This window comes from Bombyx mori, chromosome 1, assembly GCF_030269925.1.
Source record: "Bombyx mori chromosome 1, ASM3026992v2".
Classification (NCBI taxonomy): domain Eukaryota; kingdom Metazoa; phylum Arthropoda; class Insecta; order Lepidoptera; family Bombycidae; genus Bombyx; species Bombyx mori.
Window position 1 is genome coordinate 12,804,433 of NC_085107.1, and position 27,935 is coordinate 12,832,367.

Consider the following 27,935-nt stretch of genomic DNA (forward strand, 5'->3'; position numbering starts at 1 on the left):
AATCTTCATATCTATAGCTAGAAAGCCGAATGTCAAAAACTCTCTTCAAAAAATTACTAAAATTGTTACACATGCAAGCTTTTTAAGATACCTCCTTACAATTATTTTGCATACTTGCTTACTTAGGAGATTATACATGAATCTAAAGTTAATTCTATTCTTATTAGAAAACTAAGTAACAAAAATTATTCTCTTGATTCACTGTTGGTCCATTTTGTCCATACATGATCTATAAGAGTAAGACTTTCTTTCAAACATGCATGTATTGAAATGGCTACTGGTAGGTATTGATGTTAAGTTGAAACCTACTTGAACTGAAATAGTTTACCACCATTATTGACCGAATTAGTTTACTTAAAATATTTTTATCAAGTAAATGCATAATGGTAATAGTGTAAAAGCTTCATTAAAATACAGTCAAATCAACACTTGAGTACTCACATATATAATATGTATATTATGCAAATATATCCAACTTGGCTGTGATTATTTAAAAATCAATTAAATTTAAACTTATGATTAAAACTATACTAAGATTTTGGACTCATTTTTGGAGCAGAATTCCTGCAGAATTCAATTAGGAGAGTTTTTAGGTTATGATAGAACTTTTTAGTTTTGTATAGTAAGTATGTAAATGTAAGTATTGTAGTCTTTTATTTTAAATTTTTCTGTGGTAAACCATGTGTGCACTAGAAGCATTATGTATACATATGCTGATGCAGTATGGGTGGATCAACCACCTATTGAAGGTCACAAGAACATGTTACATGTGGGCATTGAAGGAACAGTCATTATACTGGATGTCCAACACTGGACATATGCACATATACCTTGACATGTTTCATTACTGATTTACATATATCGCCATTATCTCTTAGCGCAATTTATTATTTAGTTTTCATGATTTCTCAAAAAATGTGTCCATTTTTTTCCTTCTGTTTGCTTGTTTCTGTGGATCTAGGTGGTACCCATACTGATGGAGAATATGCAAATACAAGCCACACATACAAAAAGTATTCAGATGGGTAAACTGCTGTAATTACAGAAGAGTTAGTTAGTGTTATATAGAACAACAGATAATTAATAAATACAAATTATTGACAAACTGTCGTCTCATGTTACAAAAACATCTGCACAAATCATATTATAAATGACTTTACTCTTTGTACTATTGATAATTAACTACTAGCTCTTGATTTTGTTTAGTAAGAGTGTCCTTAATATTCATTTTGTCTTTAGATATTTTAATTTACATAAGCTCTTGTTAGCACTAAAAAATCAATAAGTTCATGCATAGGTCGGCTATACCCCAGGTATGGGATTCATGTCCTTGAACAACATTATCTACATAACATCACAGTCATATACTTGTATGCCCACAATTTGAAACATACATATGCTTATTAACAATGTGTTTATATAACTTAGTTACATGTGATGCAATGTTTATCAAATCATGATGGCTTATTGAATGTTGCAATCAAAACAATATTTACATGATAAGTTATAAGTATTATTTCATTCTTTTTTTAATTCACAATTTCTGAAACAATATTTTATATTAATGAAATGTAAAGTTCAAACATTAAAAATATTAGGATTATGTTTTTAAGACTTCATCCTACAATTATTTATTTGAAAAATATTTCTACAGATCCTGAAAGCCTCCATAGGTAATGTAATTTTATTTCATTAAATTTCTTTTTATCTTCTTAAACTTGCTTTTCCACAATTTTTAATTTTTTTCTAATTTACTTTCTTAAATCTTAAAATATAAAAGTCTTATCATTTCACTATTTGTTTGTGGTCAATGACAATATAAGGCATGAATGATTTGATATGTTCTATATTTTATTGATTTAAAAAATATGTTTAAAATGATTGAAAATTATGAAAATACCAATAATATTAACAAGTTTTCATTGTAAATTGATTAACTGATTAACCGCTATAAGTTTTTATGATATTAAAATTTTAATGGCAACATTGTGAAGTATTTTTGCAACATATCAATTCATTCACCCCTTCCCTCACAAACGGTCTCTGTTTGGGCTTCGTTTAAGATAGTAGCTATTTAGGTCGTCGTCGTCGGTCATTGATAATCGGTTTAAAACAAAATAACAGATAATACAAAATGTGCACTTCTATTTGTTTTCAGTTAACATAATATGCTTTAGGTTATCTAGGCAAACAAGTTGAGAATATTTTTGACGAACGAATAATGGGAAAATGGCGTTCGGACTAAAAAGCTGATGTTGCAAACCTGTACTTTCTGTTGACTTTGAACAAAACCGGCTATTATAATACCAAGTTCGTCTGGCCTAAGAAAAGGCTTCAAATATTCAATTGATTCTGAAAGCAACGATCTTTGTAATCGCTTTAAGAGGACATTGCGAGTTATTCAATTGATGCAAGTGTCGCATTGTTATGCGAATAATAGCATGGGTGGTCATAGTATCGACCACCAGAATATATATGTCGGAACACAACTCTCTCACATCAGCAACAACAATCGATAAAGTTAATCTGAAGTCGAAACTCTAGTCATCTTGTTGGAAAAAAAACTGAGTTTTTACAGAAAACTCTCTTATGGAGTTTCTCGAACATTCTGTTCTTCAGATTTAAGGCTTCGATAGGTTTTCAGTAGGTGTAGGTTCTTACGTGCACAGTGGAATTGGTTTCAAATCTAGAAGTTTCTTCAACAAAGCGAAGTGCTTGGTGCCTGGTCAAATACTTATTACACCTATTCGTCATGCAAGCTCGGCCTAACATGAAGTGATGCTTCTAGGCTAGTCTTTCCAAAACCAGCAACTTCCATTCGATTTCATAGAGAAAAGAGCAGCTTGAATAACAAAGAGCTGTCTCTTACACTCCATATCTCTTACCCTGCCTTGATTCCGAGATAATATCTTGATCTCGCCTCTGTTAGATGTTAACTCTGGCTACAGTACACGTAGCGAAGTATATTCTTCCAATGGGAATATAATTAATTTCCAGGGATATTTTTCTTGCGTGGTAAAATTCAAATGAGATATGAAAAGATTATTTCAAGGGATCCAAGTATGTTTTAAATATGTATCAGTACATAAAATTACATAATTTAATGTAAATTCATGTAGGTAATGGGGAGTTGCTGGTGCAAAGATAAGACAGACGAGAGGGAGATGTACTCTCCGACGGCAGGCCCGGCCTCGGCCTCTATGTCGCTCTCGCCCGGAGATGCACGACTCCGTGCCATGAAGGCCCTTGATCCATCGATCGTCGACCAACTAGTGATGGAGATGCTCACCCTTATAGCTTCCTTCGTTGACAAGTAAGAACGTGTTCATTGTTACCAACTCATCGTGAAGCACTTAGTAAGCAGTAACAGTTTGCCTTCGTATTACACGTGCGGGAAAATATTATTATGTCATTAAATAAATACGTAAAACATAACATAAACAGGACACACCTACAATATCTCTACCTACTCATAGCCATTTTGTTTTTTGTTTTTTTTTTCATTTTGCTTACCTAACTCATTATTTTTAAATGCTATAACAGAATAAACTGATTATTCATCTATATTTATTTACCTTACATGTTTTTGTTACTAAAAAAGAAATGCGAACGAATTTACATGAAATATGTTTTCACTAAATATCAGCTGGCGGTTTTCCTTTGAATATGTTTCTAAACTATGCTAATGAAAATAAATTCTACATTAAGTCAATGCGCTGAATCATATAACTAACACCAAAAAAAAATACAATTTACTAAAACCCACTCTTAATTTCAAGACTATGTGAGCATTTAAAAAAAAAATCTACAGTGAGAATGCATCGTTCCATTACTGCAGTGCGAATGAAAGTTAAAATAAGAGGATATGCTTCGCTCCGAGGTCAGCGCTCAGCGAAGTTACATATATGAGATAAATCGGTGACCCGTATGGCTGACTCGTTATCGAATCCAGGACACGGACCCTGTATTTCATTATCGATTTTGCTTCAGCGATGAAGAGTCACCGGTTCTGCTCGTCAAACTGCACGTGATCGCTGACAAAGAAGAGGGATGGCTGCAAGTCGTCTCGTCAATGGTCAACGTGATACCACTCGACAATCCGCTGGGACCGTCGGCGATCACCATAGTCTTTGATGATTGCCCGCTACCCTCCAGAGACTCTGTCATAAAGGTATGTTCTAATTACAGAGCGGTTAGAAAATACTTAGCCTACGAATTCGTAAATCGCGAGGGCGTTTATTCAATCTTCAATATAATAATGTCTGGGGACGCGCGTTGGCTTGCCCACGAACACCCCCTCCCGCTTCCACAGACCGTGGCCCGCGCCCTTGCTAGAGCCGCCGATTTCATTTAGCTATTGAACTGTTGAATGAATTTAGGTCGTAGAATCTTATTGATAACAGCGTGCACTGCAATTAATCAGAAGCCGGTACTATTTCCATATCGTCTATTTGCGACAGCAGTAGATATCCTATTTTCAAAACATTTTCATCATCTTAATTCTTTTGGATAAAACTTTTTCGGTCGCGAAGTAAAGTGCGTTTCGATTTAAAGGTTAAGATAGTCGGATGCTGTAACTGATACAAAGAAATCTAATGTCGGGCAGAGAACGTGATACGTGAACGTTTTAGGATCGATTTTTTAAGGTGCTTCCACAGCAGAAACCACTGAAAATACAAGAGGAAGGCCGTCATAGTTTAGAAAAAATTAAAATGAACAGAACTTATATCTTTCTCTGAAGTAGTAACGGATACATTACATAGATCGCATATGCTGAGCTCATGTTAAGTATATAATTGAAGACATGGGTGGATGAAGGGGATATTGTTAATTTTGAGAAGACGGGCAACAAACTTTTGTTACTTGTACTTTTTCTTCGTACATAACTCCTTCATCACACACAAATTCTAAAAATAGCCTTTAAACCCAGAGTTTTAACGTCTAATATGGTTTATAGGCACTTAACACCTTCATTCAGTGTAAAAACTCAAAAATCTTAAAAATGGTACCTACTTAACCCCTTCATCCGCTCATGTCTTTAATTTTTTGAGCTTAAATTTTTATACAACGCTAGCAACAATTCGCGTTGAAATTCTGCGCGTGACTTCATAACGCTATCGTCAAAACTACGGATTACAACCAAAACGATAGACTTAAACGAAAATTATGGTATATTTTTGAACTTTTTACCCAAACGGCATAATAAATACACTATCGTCGAAAAGTTTGGAAACACACATGGTTTTTAAACAAAAATGAACATCGCCGACACTATGTTGTAAAATATTGTATTAAAAATTATTCTTACGACACTTCATACAAAAACAGTAGGCTTATCATACCGCATGTTCAAGCTTTAACAAATTCCTTAATTTTGACGAAACACATATTTTATGACTTAATCTGTCGGCCGCTTTCTTTTATGGAATTGTGTAGTTTTTTTTTTTTCAATATTATTACTAGTTTTAATTTTATTGGACTTTATTTAGTCGCACTTGAGCAATGGCACGTTAAGGTTGTGATATTAGTATTGTCTGTAATCGCAAGATTTCGGCTACAGATTTGACGCGACCTTTTTTTCTGAAAATAGTAGCACATGCAAATTACACTAGGAGAGCCAAGTGCTATTTGTACACCACGGAAGGAAAAATACAGTGAATGTCAAATAGCACAGAGACTCAGAATTGCTACACATTTGCTAGAAAACAAGAAACTAAGAAAAATGAAGATAGACCCAAATGCAAAACAAGAGAACTTCATTAAAGCTGTTTCATTAACAACTGTTAAAAGAAGTCTATCAACTTTGGGGACTAAGAGGAAAAGTTGCTGCTAAAAACCATGATAAATATTCGACACAGTAAAAGTGGGTTAGAATGAGCAAAAGTGCATAGAAACTGGACAATAGATAAAATCGAAAATGTCCTTAGGAGCAACTAATCAAAAATTCAAAGTTCCACGTCCAAAAGAAAATATGCTTGCACACCAATCCAAAGTAGTGAGAACTTCAGATGTACAGTGACTACTATCAAATACGGTGGTGGTAATGTTATGGCTTGGGGTGTTTTGACAATAATAAGCCGGAAGTCTTGTAAGGACAACCGGAGAACGAAATAAACTGAAACAGATGTGAACTAGAATTACATCAGTCCTGAATTCACTTTTCAACAAGACAATGATCCTAAGCATTCGTGGAAATTTTGTGTCCGAACATTCTGAACACGAAAAACGATTTTTAAAACATGCAATGGCTATCCTAATCAGCTGACTTGTCTCCCATTAAACTTGTTTGGGATGAACTCCACAGAATGGTAAACACCAACAAACTTGGAATATTTGTGGCAATTATTGGAGAGCCAAAAAAGTTGGATGAAAATTAGAATATGCGAGAAGATAATTGATGCAAATTGCAATGCCTCATCGGAGTAAAGCTTAAGTCAATATTCATATTGTATGTTAAATTCTTATTGTGTTCATATTCATTTTTGTTTAATTTTTAATTAAAAGTCAAAATAATAATAAATTTACGACATTTTTATTTTTTACTAGCTGACCCGGCAGACTTCGTAGTGCCTCAATCGATAAATAAAAGACCTAAGCTTTTGTATAAAATAAACTTAAAACAAACAAAAGGAATCCTACCGACGGGGGACACATCAAAGGACAAACAAAATTGTTATTTTTATTTAATTCAGATCATTTTCATATTTATCTACCTTTTAAACCTTCTCTAGACTTTCACAAATAATTTAAGACCAAAATTAGCCAAATCAGTCCAGCCGTTCTCGAGTTTTAGCGAGACTTAGGAACAGCAATTCATTTTTATATATCTTTTATTATATTTTAACTGGATGCTTCCAAACTTTTGGCAGGTAATGTAGAATAATATCATGTTAATGAATTTTAATTTAGTTCAAAAAGTATATGAATGCGCAGAACAATTGAGCTGTAAATCAAGATGAGCATATTACGAGTATTGACTCCTAGTGTCAAGAGTCGAGTCGTTGACGTTCTTAAATAAATAGGTCGAAGTTATTCTTGCGGTACGCTGTATGCATTGCACACGTACAAATGTGCGAAGTGCAAATTTATGAGGACAACTCTGGTAGACTATTATTTCCTGTCCTGGTGATACTGGAAAGGCCTCCGGGCCAACAGGAATCCTTAAAAAAAAAAAACAATTATTTACCGTCGCTTTGGGCGTTCCAAGTCTGGTGAATTTTTTACCTTACACATTAAGTATATACATCAAGATTGTCCACGGATAATGAACAAATGTTATTGACTTTCCATACACTATAATTTAACGGGTTCTTATAGCGATTTTTTCATTTAACTTCCCGGTAGATAGTGGGAGTTTGTAATGTAGATAGCCTCGCAAGCTTTAATATTTTTTTGTCTATTTAAGTAGAGGGGAGGGCCTTTACTAACATTCAATTATCGTCGTTAGTCGGGGTACCTACCTTCCTATTGCTAAAATAATTAAATCAAAGAACGGGAGCGCGATTTTTTCAACTATGACGCTCTGACTCATCCACAGTGCTCCTAATAACTAATGCTAATTAATTGATAGGTGTATATGGTATCCAGATATCATGCATCGTATTGTAGACACGAGCCCTTATATTTCAATGTAACGTAAAGATTTTATTTTTATTAGGTAATTGGTAGCAAAAGATTTGATTCTCTAAGAAAAGTTTTTGGAAATTGCCTATTCTTGTTTGACAAAACATTTCGATATTACCTTAGACAATGTTAAAGCACATACTCTCAATAACAATCTATCATTCCATTTTTAAATATAAAAGTAATCTATACATTACATTCCCGACATAAATTCTTCTAAAGTCTAAAGTCTGAGAATCACATTATCTACATCTGCAATCTGCGGTCATTGCGGTTGATACCGATTTCATTGCAGCTAACGAAACTGTTCCGGCTGTCGAGGCAACGTGCACTCTCGAACGCCCTCGACGTGAAGATGAAACGCAATATGTGCGTTGTCCTCGGGTGTATTGCCGAGAAACTGGCGGGCCCGAACAGCGTCGCTGTACTCACCGAAGAGACGCTCGACTTTCTCCTTGCATTTCTGGTTAGTATGAATTTCCAAAATAATTTTACTTTAATACTGGTGGTAGGACGTCTTGTGAGTCCTACCTTGTGCCTATTTCTGCCGTGAAGTAGTAATGCTTTTCGGTTTGAAGGGCGGGGCAGCCGTTGTACTGTTACAAGTGAGACCTTAGAACTCATGTCTCAAGGTGGGTGGCAGCATTTACGTTGTAGATGTCTAGGAGCTCCGGTAACCATTCAACACCATGTGGGCCGTGAGCTCGTCCACCCATCAAAGCAATGAATAAAAAAACACCATAATAGTTACCGTTTAATATTTAAGAAACAACCAACAGATGTTGGTTTAAGTATTTGAAATGATAATGGTCTGATAGGCGCTATATTTTTTTTCTCAATTTGCTCTGTATACGATTACATCAGAACAACGGAAATTTTATTTCATGTTAGTGTCGGGATAGGGTTTATGCCAATAAGTACGTATTTTTCGGTTAGTCTAGGTATTTGCCTTAAACTGCGTACCATAAGTACATAAATCAAAGAAAGTACTTTTATATTAGCTCCAATAATTTTAATCGAACCTTAGGAATAAAGTAGTCCAACCCGGCCCGCTTTGCTGGCCGATCTTCGTTCAGACCCTGTACAGGACTGTACGTTGGGCCAATCTGAAGACTTCCTAAAAAAAATATTGAAATCGGTCCAGACATTTCGGAGTCATATAGGGAACATACATACCCATCGACTTTTGTATAGGTAGATTAGAGGGCACGTTTGCCACATTTCATTTCGAAGATTTTAATAACATTCTGAAACAAAATCGAAGGAACGTAAAGTATTATCGGCAACAATGTGATCCGTTATTAAGAACCTCACAAGGCACGGATTGTTTGTTTAACTAAATGAGCTTCAATTTCATAACATTGTACCGTTATTGGAATTGAATATTTTCGTGACGTTTCTTGAAGATTATAATGTTTAAATATAGCCACTTTAGCACCTACTAATTTTATGAGTTTGGTAGTTTCCAAGATGTCGTCTAATGATAGTTTGTTATCGCGTTTATTACGCGTTAATCGTTAATTACTATTATGTATTTAGTTAAGCTCAAAGGACCTATAACGGTAGGCAGCGGCTTGGCTCTGCCATTGCTGAGCTATTGCTGAAGTCCATGGGCGACGGTAACCACACACCATCAGGTGGGCTGTATGCGCGTCTGCCTACAAGGGCAAAAAAAAACCTACGTAATACGAGTACGTAAATAGAAGTTGATTCTTTGGCGTTCTAGTGGGCGGTAAGTGCGTCGGTTCTTTCTTAAATCTATACAAAGAAGCATATTCTTTGGGGCTTCAGTGGGCGGTAAGTGCGTCGGTTCTTTCGTAAAAGTTATAAATAACTCGAATTTCTCGGGACAATGGTGTTTATGCCGGGTCCTGACTAATGGCACGTTCAAGAGAAGGCGGGAGGCGACGCTTTCGGAATAACATCGAATACAAGACCCCTGCGTTAAACGCTCGGCAAATTAACAATAAAACAAAAACTGCTTTTAAGCGAGCGAGCTTTTAAGAGCTTTGTAAAGAGTCGATCAGCGCAAACGAAGCTAAAATCTGTTCGAAAATAAATTTATTAGGAATAAACGTCTCAACTTCGTCCTAGCAAAAATTATATTCGTCCAACATTAAAACTTGCTTTGCGGGAAAATGACAGATGACACTCACCGACGAAAACTTGAAATTCGAGAAGAATTTAGCGAGCCGTTTTAAATATTAATAATAATAATAATAATCATTCAATGCACGTGTTGTGATTTATTATATTGAACATGAATAGATGCAACAGTCGGATACCGGTATCGCGGATTTCCGACCAGTTAGCACTGATTGTATATGCACTGAAGCTAAGCATGAGGTGCCCGGTCTATCTAAAATTCATAATTGTTGAGACACCACATTTCTATCATCTGTCTCGCACATTAAGAACTCCAATATCTATCCAAATCTAATTTGTATATTGAAGGTTTTAGAGATACAATTTGTCAAAATCTGTTATTGAACATTGTCTGCTTGTTTTGCCACGTGATTGTATTTATTAGTTTGATGATTGATACATTGTGTTGATGGAGAAATTGTAATTATTTTGTCGCCCAATTTCAATGGTGCTTGCGCGTATTGTAAGCTCTATCGGGTGGGTAATACTATTCTCCGCTAATACTATTAATCCGGTACAAAGCCTACGTGAGAGTTTGTTAGTTATTCCAATATTATTGGAACATCTAAATACTTACGTACACAATTGAAATTAGAGTAAAAATTAAAATAATAAATGCGAAATAATTCCGTAAAAGTAGGACGTATATCGATAATAATCTTTAATTTTCAATGAATTCGTTCTTGCAAACAAACGTGCAATAATAATAATAATCAAAACATTAATACTTAATAACGAAATTGTTTAAGAATTTGTTCATTGGTGCGAGATCTAAATACATTTGAAAGCTACATAATCTGATTTCTTTATTAGTGTGCTCGTATACGACTGTTATTCTAAATGAAAATTTTAAATCGATTTTTGCATGATGGAATAATTTAAATGCGAGTGTTGCGAGAGTGCACCGATGGTTAACATCCTGCCCATTTCCACCTCGAAGTAGCTGTGCGTTTCCGTTCGAAGGAAATGACACTTGTTCAACGCGTTAGTGACTTCGAGCTCGTGTGCCTACTGAATTTCTCGTCGGATTTTCTCAGCGAGTCGCGATTCCGATCTGGTGGTAGATTCTGGGACGCACTGCTCTTGCTAGGGCTAGTACTAGCAAATTCTCTCGGGTTGAGCCCGTGAGCTCACCTACCGGACGTAGCTGAAATAGTCCCACAGGCTACCAGCGAATAAGTAGGGAAAATAATTCAAACTCGTGTCATAAAGCGTCTAAAGTCACTAATCCGCTCATTTCCAATACTTTGACTAGAATCGTGTGTGTGGTGGAGAGGTTTCTCTGTAAGTACATGATGAAGTCGAGAGGTTATGCGAAAATAAATTAAGATAAGTTGTTTACGCATTAAATGCCTCGTGTAAGAGATTAATCGTCAAGGTAACGTTCCCCTTCTGTGCGGAGGTCGGCCTATTGATTTTACTCGTGGCTGTAATTTTCTGTATGTACATAGTGACATTTGAATTGAAATGAAATGACATATTAAGTTTTTCAAGTTGACTCATCAAAATTATTTCCTAAAAAGCATTTTTATAATGTATATAAATGTATGTATATATAATACGCTTATTGATGAACTGTCATTAGGACAATATATGTATATTTTAGTAACACGAAAAATTCACACAAAAACTAATTTACTTCATGAGAACCGGAATGTATCAAGTTTGAATTTATTAATAGCTAATAATGATTGCTGAAAGTTAGTTTGCTTATTAAAAAAGTGTATATAATGATTGTAACCGTACGATATCTGATATAATATATAATACAAATAAATAGTAGGGGGCCAAGTCGTTCAGATGCTAAAAATATCGTACAAGGTGACATCCCATCCCCTTGTTGAATGGCTCGGGCGATCAATACAGTTGCGCCGTTGAGACATGCGCGATGTTTTATCTCCTTTCAATTCAATCGTACGTGCCGAATGGAATACGAACAGAAATTTTGAACGAATCCATAAAGTAACGTTGAGTGTATTGAAGTCGTTTATGACCTGGCCATATTTTAGTCTACATTTCAATACTTCTTTATTTTTTTATGTTGATTTGGGTTGGCTTTCTAACGATGGCTGTTAGTCGATTGCCAACATAATTCCATTCGATCAGTCGAATGATCATAGCCAAATCGCCTATCATACCATCTCTTTCTTCTGGTGTCGCAAAAAGCAAATTACGGATTTTAGGAAGGATCAGCAGCAGCAGTTTCTAAATTTTCTACTCCTATATCTATGGCCCTCGGAAAATTTACGCTAAAGTATACCTATGGACAACAACATTACTGCAACGGAACTTCTTCTACTGCCATCTTTCATCTGATCCACGCACACTTATTAATTGCTTGAAGTTCTAACACTAAGAGCAAACATAGAGACCCTGGTAAACAAACTCTTCGAAGAGTTCAACATGAAACCTAATCTATAAGATTAGGCCCCTGAGTTTTTCAATGGGCCGTAATTTTGATCCTGTAGTAGACGCATTCACAACTACCCTTGAACTGTTAGGACCCCTTCGGAGGTATTCGGGCTACTGTTAGCAAATCACACCCCACCTGAGCCATGTCCTGATGAAACTGGAAAGGCCTTGAGTACTTCTCCGATCAGTAATTCTTCTTTCCCAAAGCAGTTAGTAGTTTCTAACTGCTGCCTACTATCAGACGATGGCAACATTAGAGCTACAGCTGTTACTTTAATTGTGGATTTTTAAAATTTTTTTATTACTTAGATGGGTGGACGAGCTCACAGCCCACCTGGTGTTAAGTGGTTACTGGAGTCCATATATGTATATCTACAACGTAAATGCGCCACCCACCTTGAGATATAAGTTCTAAGGTCTCAGTATAGTTACAACGGCTGCCCCACCCTTCAAACCGAAACGCATTACTGCTTCACGGCAGAAATAGGCGGGGTGGTGGTACCTACCCGTGCGGACTCACAAGAGTTCCTACCACCAGTGCGTGCCACTGGCGTACATTTTTCAATTAGTATTATTTATTTCAATATGTAGTCGTCGTGGCCTAAAGGATAAGACGTCCGGTGCATTCGTGTGTAGCGATGCACCGGTGTTCGAATCCCGCAGGCGGGTACCAATTTTTCTAATGAAATACGTACTCAACAAATGTTCACGATTGACTTCCACGGTGAAGGAATAACATCGTGTAATAAAAATCAAACCCGCAAAATTATAATTTGCGTAATCACTGGTGGTAGGACCTCTTGGGAGTCCGCACGGGTAGGTACCACCACCCCGCCTATTTCCGCCGTGAAGCAGTAATGCGTTTCGGTTCGAAGGGTGGGGTAGCTGTTGTAACTACATATACTGAGACCTTAGAACTTATATCTCGAGGTGGGTGGCGCGTTTACGTTGTAGATGTCTATGGGCTCCAGTAACCACTTAACAGCAGGTGGGCTGTGAGGTCGTCCACCCATCTAAGCAATAAAAATAAAAAAATTAGGATATGTGACGTCATCGGCCCCCTCTTACCCTGGACCTTCCCCAGCATGAGAAGCTTTTGGTAATAAGAGCTCTTACTCATCGTCGCGCGTGTCCAAAATACCCTACAACTTATTAAGAATGGTACCAAAAAGATTAATGAATTTCAAAGGACACCAACTTCGAGCCGTGCATAGTGCTCTTCGCACTAATCGCCCTTGAGAAGTTCGCTCACACCACCGAAAACAAGCTGGTGATAAGAAGCCGCTTCGACAAAGAAGACGTGAATCCACTTCTGAAACTCGAGAAACTTGCCAATAATGAAGATTATGTCTGGAGGCAGGTCGGCTTTTGTGCTCAGTGGGCCCTCGACAACTTGTGTAAGTTTATTTTTCTTTAATAAACTCTTCCCGGAGGTACTGGTACAATAATATTTCGGGAATGTTTAAAATGGTAATTGCGGTAGGTTCCAGCTTTGCTCTGCCCCTGGCATTGCTGAAGTCCATGGGCGACGGTAACCACTCACCATCGGGTGGGCCTTATTCTGGTCTGTCTACTAGAGAAATAAAAAAAGTATTCATTTCGGTCTAGCCAGGGAAAAAAATGATTGTTACATTTTAAATATACAGAATTTCGATAAGATAATCTCTAATACAAGAGAAAGCATTCTTTAAGATTGCGCAAGTCATTAAATGGACAATAAATCAAAGAAAACATTCAAGGCTTCGTTATTAAGGTATTAGATCAATTAAAATGGGAATTAAACCGCTGGCCATATGTGATGTGACATCAATCATGATGATTGATTTTTTAAATATACTTATACAATTTAATATTTAGTAGTAGGTCGTATGGTAAGCTATGAACCTCATACCTCAAGTTGAGCAGTAGCATTGTTATTATATTTTCCCACTAGTCAAAAATGTTGTCCATCTATTGTATTATAAATAAAACGACTGACCGTAAGTGTAAATTATTCGAAGCGTCGTCAAATGTAAAACTTATAAAATTAAGAGTCTCTTTATTAATTCTAAAGTCGGATTGAACACAGTCCGTTGCAGCTCTGATATGTCTTTGTCGTATCTGTAAATGAAAAATTATATTTAAAAAAAAACCTAATCCGTGTGCTTAGTACGAGTTTTGTTAACTTCTCGATTGCGTAAAAGTTAACTCTTCAGTCTAAATACACCCTAAAGTTTAACTCAAATTTGTATGAAGTTGGAGCAGCGCCCCTAGCGGCAAACGTATGGAAGCTGTTAGCTTAGTTAGCGAGTTAACTTTAACGCGATCGAGAAGTTAAGAAAATTCGCACTAAGCGCACCGATAAAAAGCGTTAAATATAATTATATTCTCATTTTCCAGTTGTAATCGAGAACAGGCCTCTGTCGTACGAGACCGTCGACATGACTCCTATAAACGTGATCCTGAATTCGCATGACGTCAGCGAATACCTGAAGATATCTTGCAACGGCCTAGAGGCGCGCTGCGATTCGTACTCGTTTGAAAGCGTACGCTGCACTTTCCAGGTGCGTGTTGTTGACCTACCCTCATTTTCACGATATCAATACTGAGATTCACCATTTAAGTTATCCTTCTTCAAACGGGGCATACGACCCTGACATTGCTGACGTCTATGAGCTAAGGGAACCACGCCCCATTCGTTGGGCCGTACATTCATCTGCCTACAAGGACAATAAATAAATACATATTTTTTAATGTTACTGAATGAATTTTTTGATTCGTCAATAACATGTAGTACTGTTTTTTTTTCATCTTCCCCCTTCGTTTGTTATTTGTTAGTGGTTGTTCATAATATCCAAATACAATATACATTTTTGTAAAGAAAATTTATTTCTTTAGATCGATACCTCATTGTATAGTAAGAAAACGTCATTGTACATTTTCCTGAATAAATTAAAAGGAGGATTATTATTTGTTCCATAGGTTACATATATCCGTACTAAAATTATAAATGTATGTTCGAATATCCATCTTTCACGACGAAACGACGGACTGATATGACGTTTTTAACGTAATAGTAGTAAATCAGGGAAGTGACATAGATTATACCTTTTATCTTGAAAAACATCTCATTAGCACGGAAAACTACACCGACACTTCTTCCTGACCGAATGAAGCTGCACTTAACAACTAGTGTGTGTATTTAAACGTAAATAAGTATGTTTATCAATCTCCCATCCAATTATCATTAAGTACATATTATTATGTATGTCGCATAGCCACAGCATTTATTAATTTTAGACCTGTCTACCCTCTATATTGTATAATATAATATTATTAGTAATATTAATTATATTTTATAATCTCCCATTAAGGTGGACAATGGCTGTTGGTACTACGAGGTGACGATCGTCACTCCTGGCGTCATGCAGATCGGGTGGGCCACCAAGAACAGCCATTTTCTGAACCATGTAAGTGTAGTAGTATCCAGACTACAGAATTCGGTAGGCAGCGGCTTGGCTCTGTCCCTGGCATTGCTGAAGTCCATGAGCGACGGTAACCACTCACCATCAGGTGGGCTGTATACTCGTCTGCCTACAATGGCAATAAAAATTTTTTTCTGAAACCATTCTCGTCGAACTCGGCAAAGAGTTCGACGTGCAACCTAAGCTAAACATCAAACCGCTGAGTTTCTCGCCGGATCTTCTCAGCGAGTCGCGATTTCGGTCTGATAGTAGATTCATTCGCGAAGCAGTTACACTAGAGTTGTTAGCTCTCCTTTGGAGGCACTCGGGTAGCTGCTAGCAAATCCCACTCCTGGCTGAGCCCATGATGTATGGAAACGGTAGTGCAAGGTAGAGGAGGAAGAGGTCGACCGAAGAAGACTTGGATGGAGTGTGTGAATGATGATATGAGAGAGAGAGAGAGAGGAGTGAGTGTTGAGGTGACGGCTAATAAAAGAGAATGGAAGAGAAAAATAGTTGTGACGACCCCACCTAGTGGGATAAGTGAAGAAAAAGAAGAAGACTCCTGGCTGAGCCCTTGCTCGCCCACGTGTCCTGGTAAAAAAGGCCGGGCCACCAGTAATCTCTTAAACATAATAATTATAATAACTGCAGAAACTCATCAGTATTTTTATTTAGCACTCTATTTTGATAAAACATTTATGAATCAATTCGAAATTGAGAACAAATAATTGAACGTCCCCGTATTAAACGTCGAGCGTTAAGAGATGGCAAACGACTGTAGCCACAAACTAGCCGTTGCTTTGATATCCGAACGAACACCGACGTAGAACGGATAGTGTACGTTGACAATGTCAATAATGTTATTGTCAAATGCGTTGCCGGTCGTTTGGAAATTCTGACTCACACGAAGAACATTAAACAAATTTTGATCATTACGTTGCTGACGTCTGTAAATTTATTTATAGCATGCAATTAATTAGCTCCCAATTCTATAACATATTGAACTAATTCATCCAAACACTAAATCTTTATAATTATGCTTTTCGATTCAAAACCGGAACTGTTATTTTGAATGATACCACTTTTGTTTTTATCCTTAGTTTCTTGATTTTTAAACTATATAATTTTATTATCAATAATTTGAAATAAATCATTTTGTTGGCATATATGTACTATATGAGATATTTATAGAGACTAGTGGTCCTCCAGTAGTCGAAATTCCACTATAATTAATTGAAATTATAGGTTTGAACATTAATTACCATGGTTCTATTGTCAAAGACTATTATTATACTTCTTTAATCACAGATTTCGCCCAGACCACAATATAGACGAATAATATTAACGACAAACAATATTAATCTATTCTCAATTTAACTACACATTATATGCAATGAGAAAAGTTTGACAATAAACAAATATTATGCATGCATCTGTGTGTCAAATACATGGCAGTGTGTGTGTAATGTTTTCTTATTGATTTAATGCATTTTTTATGCATAATTAAAATAAAAAAATAGCATTCTGCACTCCTTCTCTATATTCTCTATAAGTGTGGATAATTTCATACTCTTCCGTCCGCCCAATTTTCGTAAAAGGCGTACAGAGTTTTTGCTTCACGTATTAATATAGAAATATTTAAAATGCAACGAAGGATTTTATTTGGGTAATTCAAATCATGCGTATCCAATATTATGTTTAACTAACAAAATTAATTATAATATATGTAGTAAGTAGTTAAGTATAATATATAGTATATTCTCATTAAGCGTGTTTTCGATTTAAAAACAGGAGGGCTACGGTATCGGCGACGATTTGTATTCGCTCTCGTACGACGGGTGCAGGAAGTTGATTTGGTACAAGGCCAAGCCCGCTTCGGTCCAAGATCTACCGGAGTGGCAGCCCGGAGACATACTCGGCTGTCTCATCGATCTGAACACGCGCGAGGCAATATTCTCCCTCAACGGGCGCTGTCTTACACCGTGCACCGAAATCTTCGAGACAACCAGGTGATCATCCACATCATTCTACTGCAGCGGTCAGGGAACTTTTTTAATTATTACCCCAAAATGTTTTTGTGCAAGTTGATATTACCGCATGGCGAAGAACAAAAAAAAAACGAAATCGCTTCTTTTTAGCATCTTCAATATTATAGCCCCATAATAATTTTGAAAAGAAAACAATATCTAAATTTTTTATTTAAACATCATTTATTCAATTCACCAACATAATAATACTTAGTAATACATAACGGTAATAATAGTAATATACAGTTAGAAAAATATTTATCCTTTTTACTCCGCAAAGTTTCATTTTTATCCCCCAAAATTTAATTTTACCCCATTTGGGGTAATTTACTCCGGTTCCCTGACCGCTGTTTTACTGCCCTTCTCTCAGTCACCTGGGCTGGGCGCAACATGTTTTCTCCTTCCATACTCCTCTATCATAAACAATTTCTTCGCTCACTCCCCTCGAACACATATCGTCTTTCACGCAATCCATCCATTTCTTCTTAGGTCTACTTCTTCATCTATATCCTTCCACATTGATATTTAACACTCACTTACCAACCTCATTTTCATTTCGTCTTATCACATGTCCATACCATTCCATTGTCACAGGTGCCACTTTGAGACTTCCTCCAACACATATATATATAATTTGATACTATAAATATATGACAAGAGATGAAGGGGATGTGATACAATTTGTTAATTTTGGAAAAGTACAAGTAACAAACCTTTGTTACTTGTACTTTTCCTTCGTGCATAACTCTTTCGTCACGTGCGATTTCTAAAAATACCCTTTAAGCCCGGAATTTTAAGATCTAATATGGTTTACAGGCACATAACACCTTCATTCAACGTAAAAATTCAAAAATCTTAAAACAGGTACCTACGTAACCTCTTCATCCACTCATGTCTTCAATTATATGTGTTGATTGATTGATTTGTCAATTTTTATAGTCTTCAGTTAACTCATTGGAATACGCTACCAAGTTAAAGTCGCATTGAAATAGTAGATATGCTTACGAGAGGAATATAAATGTTTGTGTCTAATATATCTTATACCTTTAAACGAGTAATTGTTGTATATATATATAATAATATATAATCTGAATCTCGGAAACGGCTAAAACGATTTTTATAAAATTTAGTATACAGGGGATTTCGGGGGCGATAAATCGATCTAGCTACGATTTATTTTTAAGAAAATGTTGTTTTGTTCGTGTTTTCAATAATCAACTTTATCGATAATGAACTTTATGACTCTTCCCGACATCTATTGGCGAATAATAATACTATTTTTCTTAATTGAGAGCAACTAACTGCTTTAAAGACAAAAGATGGCGTTATCAAAAAAAAAAATCCTAGCATCGTCATCGTCTAGTTTACCTTATGTGATTATTGTCTTTATGTACAGGTGCTGCAAACAAGGTTTCTTCGCTGCGGCTAGCTTCATGGCGTTCCAGCAGTGCCGATTCAATTTCGGTCATTTGCCGTTTTCGTTTCCTCCAACTGACAGGCCCTTCATGGCCTTCAACGATTACGCGCGTCTCACCGACGAAGAGAAAAAGGTAATTTATTTTCTAGTAATTAGTAGTAGTTTATGACAAATCGCTTTTTCGCATTAAAAGTGCATAATTTCCAAAAATATTCGAAATTCGAGTTAATATGCGTAAACATGTGGTATCACCAGTATTTTTCTCATAAATACTGTCAAAAGAACGTAGTTCACTTTTTTTTTTTTTAGTTTACCTATGTTTTGACTACTATTAACAAAATTAATACATAATTTTATATTACTTTAAAAAATAGATAATGTAACTGGTAAAAAATCAAAAATTAATGTTGCAAATATGATTAATATTAAAAATATAACATGTTAAAACCTTTAAAACACTCTCATGTTAAATTAATAAGTTTTGTAATTATACAGTTTTAATGCGAGAAGACGAAATATTGCTTGAAAGTATTTTAACGATAAAAATCATAACTGAGATAACGATGAAACAATTGAAAGCTTTATACCACAATCGCTAATATACAAACAAAGATTGTGTGATTTTATCTGATTTATAATAAGGAATGAAAATAAATAGTTACCATAAGAAATTCTCAAAACAGTCAAATCACCATTGGCTGGTTAGTTTAGAATCGTTCGTATCGTAGCAAAAAAAAAATGTTGTGAATAAAAAAAAATGTATAATCACAGGTGCTACCTCGCCGCTACTACCTGGAGAAGGTGAGGAATGCTAGCATCCCCGAAAACGCCTGCACTCTTTGCTACGATGCCGTCGCGGACTGCACCTTGGAGCCATGCTTCCACAAGTAATTCATCAGATAATATTAAATTTTATGTTTATATAAATCTGTATTCAGAAGTTTTATGATAAGGTTTAATTTTCGTGTATATGTGAGTGTGTGTGTGTGTGTGTGTGTGTGTGTGTGTGTGTGTGTGTGTTTGTGTGGATGTATGCGTGTGTGTGGGTGTATATGTGTGTATGGGTAGTTGTGTGAGTGTGAGTGTGTGTGTGTGTGTGGCGGTTTGTGTGTGTCTGGGTGTGTGTGTGTGTGATTAAAAACTGAAATTTTCAATTAACTTACTATCAAGTTTTATTTATACAATTTTATCCTTAAGATGTCATATTTAATTATTGTTTTCTATTACCAGGGGATTCTGCTCGAAATGCGCTGCTCAGCTCCGCGAGTGCCCGTTATGCCGCGCTCCGATACTGAACGTGAAGCGCGACATATGACATGAGACGTCGCTGGACGGCAGCGACACGTCATCAGGCAACGGAAGCCCCCGACGACTGACCCTCGACTACGACCAGTACTTCTACGACGAGGACGATGACGACATGCAAGGATTCCGCGTCCACCCACCGGCCGACGCTAGCACCAGACCCAACTATCATTAATAATAATAATGAATGAATGAATGAATGATGAATGATTTATTTTATTTCAGACAACAAGTCCATGGTACCATGGTTCACTTGCGGACTAAATAATAATAATAATAATGGTTGGTTCGAATGGTTGAATGGAATATTTGAAATGTATTCTTCAACTGATAATTATTTTAATAAATGTATCTTTTTTATTTGATTGGTTTTGTTAATTTTAATTATGTTTCCTTGATACTATGTACACATATGGACTTGTTGTTGTCTGAAATAAAATAAATCATTCATTCATACATTCCTTAAATCGTTTCGATCTCACGACGTCGACGCAAATAAATGTAACCACACACTTGCTTTGATTTTGGACACGTGTATTCGTTTTCGATTATACCCGGATGTGACGCTCAAAAAGCTAAAAGCGACCATAGATGGTTGACTTCTAAGAGAATATTAGTAATTCATGGGTCAATATTACATAACAGAATAACGATTATTTTTCGAAAATAAATTTCTTTAAAAAATTATAATTAAACTGCAACTACTTTTGTAATTTTTTTTTATTTTTTTAATGACACCTTGCATTACTAATATTATCCCTTATTATATAAAATGTTTATGAATGTTATTTCAAATGTTTAATGTTTTAGAACTTAGATCGATGTTGTGTTAGATTTAAGACTAATATTATATCTCTCTGGATATGCATTTCTATATGTCTGGTAGCTCTACAAAATATTAAACTTATATTCAAATGTTATACATTCATTTCGAAGCTCGAGAATATGTTTGAAGCATCAAAAACGACTTATTCGATTTCTCTTTAACATATCTCTCATATTGAAACGTACGTATATATGTGGTTATGATGATTATGAAGAAGTTTAAAATAATAATTGGTGCTATCGCGTGCCAAAAACACAAAAGCTCTAGCCTTTTTATGGGCGAGAGTAAATAACTATTCGCCCCTCCCCCTCCTTTGGGGACAGCGGGGGAATCGAACAGCGCTTGAACCTTCTTTGCTGGTTACGCTTTATGAGAACAATGAGGTGCATCCCGCGGTTTCGTCCGCGTTAAATTTGTAATTTTCAAAGAAGGAAAATCGTGATCAATTAAAAAATGTTTTTAAAATAAATGCATATATAAACTAGCCCATAGCCTAACTCGGTGTTATTTTCCGTTTGCCTAAACGAAATCGTGTTCTAATTATGAGACGAATTTCTTTTTAAAATTCTCAGTTAACTAAAAAAGCCATATTTTCCATTGGTAATGTGAAGTGTTATTTTTTTTTACCTGCACTCTTGACATGGCAGCCTGTTCGCATTATACGTATGAAAGGCGATTGAATTTAATACTAAACTACCTTCGTCTGCGTAAGCTAATAAAATCATTGAAAGCGATTACCAATTTTGTCTTCGTTAAAACTTCAACAGATGGCATTAGTTGATTTGTGAATTCAAAATGGCGGCTATATCCTTACTCCTATTTTTTAATCAACTATGAATTTCGAGGTATTATGAATTTTTTTCGTTGAAAATAAAATAACTAGTGCGATTGAATGAATGGAAACTTCAAAGACTGTCTTATAAATTCGGTCCTAAAAGGAAAAAATTAAGCTAAAGTATACAAAAATAATGTAGGTTTATGTAAGTTTATTGAAATTTTATTTGTATAATTAAATTTGGCAAACAAATATGCAACCATCGGCATCTGGTTGATTTTATATTTTTATTCTTGTAAATTAAAACAGTATCTAAATTAGGCATATATAAAAACCAGATACGTTCTTAAACAAGAGACAAAATGGTTTTTTTTTAATAATCTCCAAAATGGCTCTTCCTTTATTGAAGTTCATTTTTGTGTTTCTGACAATTTTATATTCATTTTCAATATAATGAAAGGTTGTGAATTTGTTGGAAAGGCTGTTGTGGGTGAATATTGAAATCAAACGTACATTTTATTGAAATTTCGATTTTTAGCTTTGAAACTTACATTGATAAACCTCTAAAACGTGATATCTCAAGGTGCATGGAGAGTCTAGTTGTTAATGGACTTTGGTATCTGTTAAACACCGGAAATATAAAGCTCGCCTGCGCCGAGCGCACGGGCTTTCCCAAAAGCGTGTCCTCGCTCGAATTGGCTAGTTGATTAACCATCTTGCACGTATTTTTTTCTTGCTCAAAATGAACGCATTACGGCTTAGCAGCAAATACATAGATGATAGAGTAGCAATGATCACACACAGTATTAGATTGCAAAAGATTACAAACGCCAAAAATAAACCGTAAACAACCTACAAGAAATCCACCATTTAAATGGCGAAACAGCAAAATTCGGAAAACACACACTTTAATATATATTTTACACTAGCGACCCGCCCTCGCTTCGCTTCGGAAACATTAAAACACACATGAAACCAAAAAAATAAAATAAAAAAAGTAGCCTATGTTCATCAGGGACAATGTCGGCTTCTAATGGAAAAAGAATTTTTCAAATCGGTCCAGTAGTTTTAGTATAGATTCTGTAAATTTACTTGAAAGAGATTACTTTTTTAGGCAGCAAATCCAATGCATTTTCGACAATATAGTCGCATAGTGTCAGTATCTAGCTTTTCGTATCATCGCTTATGATAACGTCACATAACAATACACTACCCTCGCGTCAAACAGATCTAAAATGTCTCTAATACGGTCACGGAATATAAATTTCATAATAAATTAAATAAATCTGAAAACGATAATGCAATTCTATGAACTGATTACGCTATTGATACGGCTAACGTTTTTTTACTGATACTCACCGAGTCAGCACGCGAATAGCAAGCGCATACCGTTCACACGTTCGTTGGTGCTCTTGTGTTTCGCTGATGCGCCGAACACGCCGGGTTTCGTGTTCCACGTACCTACGTAATGCTGACGTGCGGTCACAAGAGACGCGGGCTTATTAAAACGCGTGTTGCCATCCGCCTGAAACCTTCTACTGGTGGTAGGACCTCTTGTGAGTCCGCACGGGTAGGTACCACCGCCCCGCCTATTTCTGCCGTGAAGCAGTAATGCGTTTCGGCTTGAAGTGCGGGGCAGCCGTTGTAACTATACTGAGACCTTAGACCTCTCAAGGTGGGTGGCGCATTTACGTTGTAGATGTCTATGGGCTTCAATAACCACAGTAACCACTCGATACCAGGTGGGCTGTGAGCTCGTCCACCCATCTAAGCAATAAATTAGGTGTTGGCGTTTCTTTCCCACAATAGCTGCGGGGGTTTGGTGTTTAGTGACGTTCGTCTTAAAATCGATGATGATATTGTAGAACAATAAAGGTGAAATACGTTCAAAAATGAGGTTAGGTCGTCAACTGTTTTGGCCAAATTAAAATTGACTGAATAAGCCCGCTACGCTAAACTGTCGTTTGATCCACGAATAAGTCTGATTTTGTTTCGCGTATAAAATACCTTAGGTACTCACAATTAAAATATCGATTAAAACAGTTACGATATTCGGTGTTATCGATTAATTGATACAACGTTGTTATTATATCGTGTAACCCGTGAACTTTCGAGATTTTATCTGTCGTTTGACTGTACGTTACGTACCCACTGAATCCTGTCTATTCATTATAATAATTTTGAGGCCATATCAGCTCGCAGATACCGTAATATTAATGATGTAGCCAGAATAAATCGATTTTTCTTATCTTAAAAGCGAGAATTTCTGATTTTGTGTAAAAAACTGTAGTCGAAATTTTGGCGTTTTGTAACTTTGTAACGTTTGAAGCTACAACTTATTTCGCTTTATACAGTAGAACATTAAATGATTTTTAATGACTGAATTGATGGAATTTTCAAACAATCACATTAATTAATACGCTTTTATTAGCTTCAGACGTATGTATGTTTGTAACGGAATCTTTGAAAATGATTTTGACCCCCTTCAAAATGTCGGATTAACTCGAAATTTGGTAAACTTATTAACGACCGATGACAATACAATATTTAAAAAAAAATGAAAAAATTGAAATTCAAATAAAAAAATAAATAATAGTTTAAAAAAACTAACAAAATACGCTTTTATAGAAAATCCAACTAAAAAATAGAAAATAAATTTTAATATGTATATTTGAATTAAAAATAGTGTAAGAAAAATTTTTTTTATTTGAAAAAATGCGTGGGGTGCTTTTCAGGATATTATCAAAATAACCCTTCTACTCATATCTGTTCGTAAAATATTTATAACTACTTATACCATGCACCCCATGTTGGATTTTCTATAAAAGCGTATTTTGTTAGCTTTTTTATTTATTTTTAACTATGTGTCAATAAGTCTTTGTCACGTGCCAAATAGCATGCGGCGCTAACCAAAATGCAAAGCGGTAATGCGTTTATTTTTTTAATGACGATAGTTAACGATAGTATTTGAACATGAAATAGAGTTCTCAACTAGTTTACCGTGTACCCACGATTTTCAGTAAAAGCATTCTAACTTCAACGTGCGCTAAAGTTATGATGTCACCAAGTTCGAGAATGAGTTGCATTTAATTTTACTGCCAAACAGTTATAATATATAATAATATAATGAATATCATAAAAATCTTCGCTAAATCGTTAAATTTCATTTAAAATCGTAACTTTCAATTGATTGTGTTAAAAACGAAATCGAATAAACTACTCTAACACTACCGTTGTTCACGTAATCTTTGGCGTATTAAACATGAATATTCAATTCACTAGCAGGATCTAGTCAATTTAATCAATCTTATATAAAAAAAAAACTCGCACAATTTTAGTTTGCCGACGTTAAATTTCAAAAAGTCAAAATTTACGATCCTCATTTGTTCGGAAACAGCACAAGTTGACTAAGAAATTACGTTTATTATCACAAAACAATAATGATACTATTGGCATCGGATGCTTTATTATCGCAAATAAGATATTGTATCAGAAATGCATATTTTGTTTTATTTTATGATCATCATTTCTATCACAGTTTCATATTAATTATAAATAATAGTGAGTGCTATCGCGAAACCCGACTTCCTATTGCAACGTAGATATTGTTGGGAATATTTCAGATTCGAGACTATAAACTTTCCATAGTATCCAGGATATTCTTGAACCAAACCTGCATTATATTAATTATGGTAATTGAAACATAAATTTCGACTCTAGAGGCCGTACCACCATAGGTCACTAAAACCGCGATTCCAACTATTTAAACTATAATCTGTTCTAATGTATACATCATAGATATAATAAATATGCCTATAATAAATCCGACGATATATATGAGAAAAATAAACTACAACAAATTTCACTTTGTGCTTCTAGAGTCGATAATTATGTATTTATTTTATTGAATTCTCATTAAATTCATTCACTCGTGTTTCGTGTCATAAATATATTATAGTTATATGTCATTCTATGCCTATGTTAATCTAGATGTTAATTAATATATATGTTTATATATACTTCTACGGTGTATTGATATAGCTCCAGAGCTTTGAACTTGAATTTAAATGTTTGTGAAACGTATTAAATGTTTTATCATTATCGCTAAAATTACTAATATATTATTAATGTCAGTACAGTATTGGATTTTGTGTATGTGTTTACAACGTACGGACTTAGAATATTATCGTAGTTTTATAGTAATTTAGGATCCGAATGTCTACGTTCTTTTGTGCGCGATAAATAAGTTACAATAGAAACGAACTCACCTCGCAAATTTCGGAGGCAGTCAAAGGTAACTACGATGAGAAAATGCACTAAACCACCCAAATCGTTTGTAGCACAAGAACTATGCGAAAGAGTTGACAGAAACTTGAGGATTAAAATTTCGAACCCGCATGGCCGCACCCAATAACTCAAACTGCTTACACTAAATAAACAATAATACAATCTCAATACGTAGTGATATAATGATCTCCGTGAACCCGAAAATCATTAATTTTTACGTCTTTAGGACTAAGCTTCTTTTCCTTTACGAATGTACTAAATGTGTATGTACGTAATATAAATTCGATTAATATTCACGTCCCAACTCGATCGCACTGCATTCCAAAAAAACGAATTAAACGCAGATTCCAAAAGGTTTCAACATATTCGTGATTATCTAAAAAGCGAATACAATTAATCTTCTCAAAATATAATAAATACTATATTAATCAATTTCAAGACATTAGATAATAATAATATGTGTAATAGTTTTAGGAATAGAATTTAAATTCATGAAAATATCCATGTTATATAATTAGGTAGATAGTTTGTTGCGTGGTACTGGCTGGAAAGAACTAAGAAGAAGCGTGGGACCCTTGTTTAGATGATAAAGTATTGATGCGATTGATGTCGCGTTTTAAATTGAAAGAAATCAACGGGATGTTTGTATGGATCGTCGTACCGCAGCGCAGTAGTAGGTTTACTCTTTAACGTACATTATTACTGCATGTGAAGTTAATGTGTTAATTCTATAATGTCTGCTTACAGTTCTCTTGGCCTAGATACTCTGTAAAGGACAGATTATTCTTTCTTTTTTTTAAGTAAAGTTTTACTATAGTCTGTGGTCGGTTAGGAGAACGCCTACTCGAACTCTAGATTTCGAAATTCGATCAAGATAAAAGACAAAAAGGTTTTAAATATTTTAGCCGTTTTCGACTAAGCATCTGACAATGATGTCAATGTGTACCAACCGACGACTGACAATTGCAAACTTAACGGCTTGTAGAGATAGGAATTTTTCTTGAAAGATTTATTAATCATAATTCGTTTAGAAGACCGTAATAATGTATCGATCGGCTTTTCCCTTCATTTGTTGTATTCAGCAGTTTTTTTAGGAAAGAGTAATAGAAAACGTATTTTTTCTGAGATTCAGTAAGTCTATTTACGGTCTAATTTTTTTTGTTAACCTTAATGTTCCTGTCTGTTTATTTGTAAACAAGTTTCTTACATTGTAATAATGTTCAAGTTTACTTTATATGACAATGTTTATTAGTACAACGATCAATACCCACTATTATGAACGAAGGTAACCCTTTGCTTTCCCGTAAAATGGATAAGTTATAGTTTAATATTAAAAAAAATGTTATTTTCTCGGACCTGTTGCAAATCCTATTATATAATGGAAGCTATTTACACTGGATTATTGTATTTTAGTCGTAAATAAAGTATATGGAATAAATAAAAATCAAATGGCGTTCTCATTTCTATCCAGTCTCAATTTCCTACCTATATGAGTAATAACCAAAAACTCGCAATTTTGACAAAATTTCGTCTACAGGCTTCCAAAGTTAGAAATAATTAAGATGTACATGAAAGTGTTTTCTGTTGTAGGTAGTTTTTTTTTAAATCATATTACTACCATTTTATCTAAATAAATAATTTTCCTACGAAAATTTCTTGACATTTTAACCGG

At 35.2% G+C, this 27,935-nt stretch overlaps 1 protein-coding gene across 2 annotated transcripts in view; it reads left to right on the forward strand.

The window, feature by feature from the left end:
• LOC101737506 (RING finger and SPRY domain-containing protein 1) overlaps positions 1-27,712 on the forward strand; it is a 29,688-nt gene extending 1,976 nt beyond the window's left edge. The window contains exons 2-12 of one of the 2 annotated variants that reach the window (XM_012693589.4): positions 1,655-1,673; positions 3,120-3,313; positions 3,991-4,171; positions 7,919-8,089; positions 13,370-13,577; positions 14,560-14,723; positions 15,534-15,629; positions 17,418-17,635; positions 19,050-19,203; positions 19,842-19,957; positions 20,301-27,712. In XM_012693589.4, the coding sequence (XP_012549043.1) occupies positions 3,123-3,313; positions 3,991-4,171; positions 7,919-8,089; positions 13,370-13,577; positions 14,560-14,723; positions 15,534-15,629; positions 17,418-17,635; positions 19,050-19,203; positions 19,842-19,957; positions 20,301-20,385 (1,584 nt within the window). In that variant the 5' untranslated portion in view covers positions 1,655-1,673; positions 3,120-3,122 and the 3' untranslated portion in view covers positions 20,386-27,712. The remainder of the gene's footprint in view (positions 1-1,654; positions 1,674-3,119; positions 3,314-3,990; positions 4,172-7,918; positions 8,090-13,369; positions 13,578-14,559; positions 14,724-15,533; positions 15,630-17,417; positions 17,636-19,049; positions 19,204-19,841; positions 19,958-20,300) is intronic. The other variant, XM_004929878.5, reaches the window with a different exon arrangement.
• The last annotated feature ends 223 nt before the right edge of the window (positions 27,713-27,935 follow it).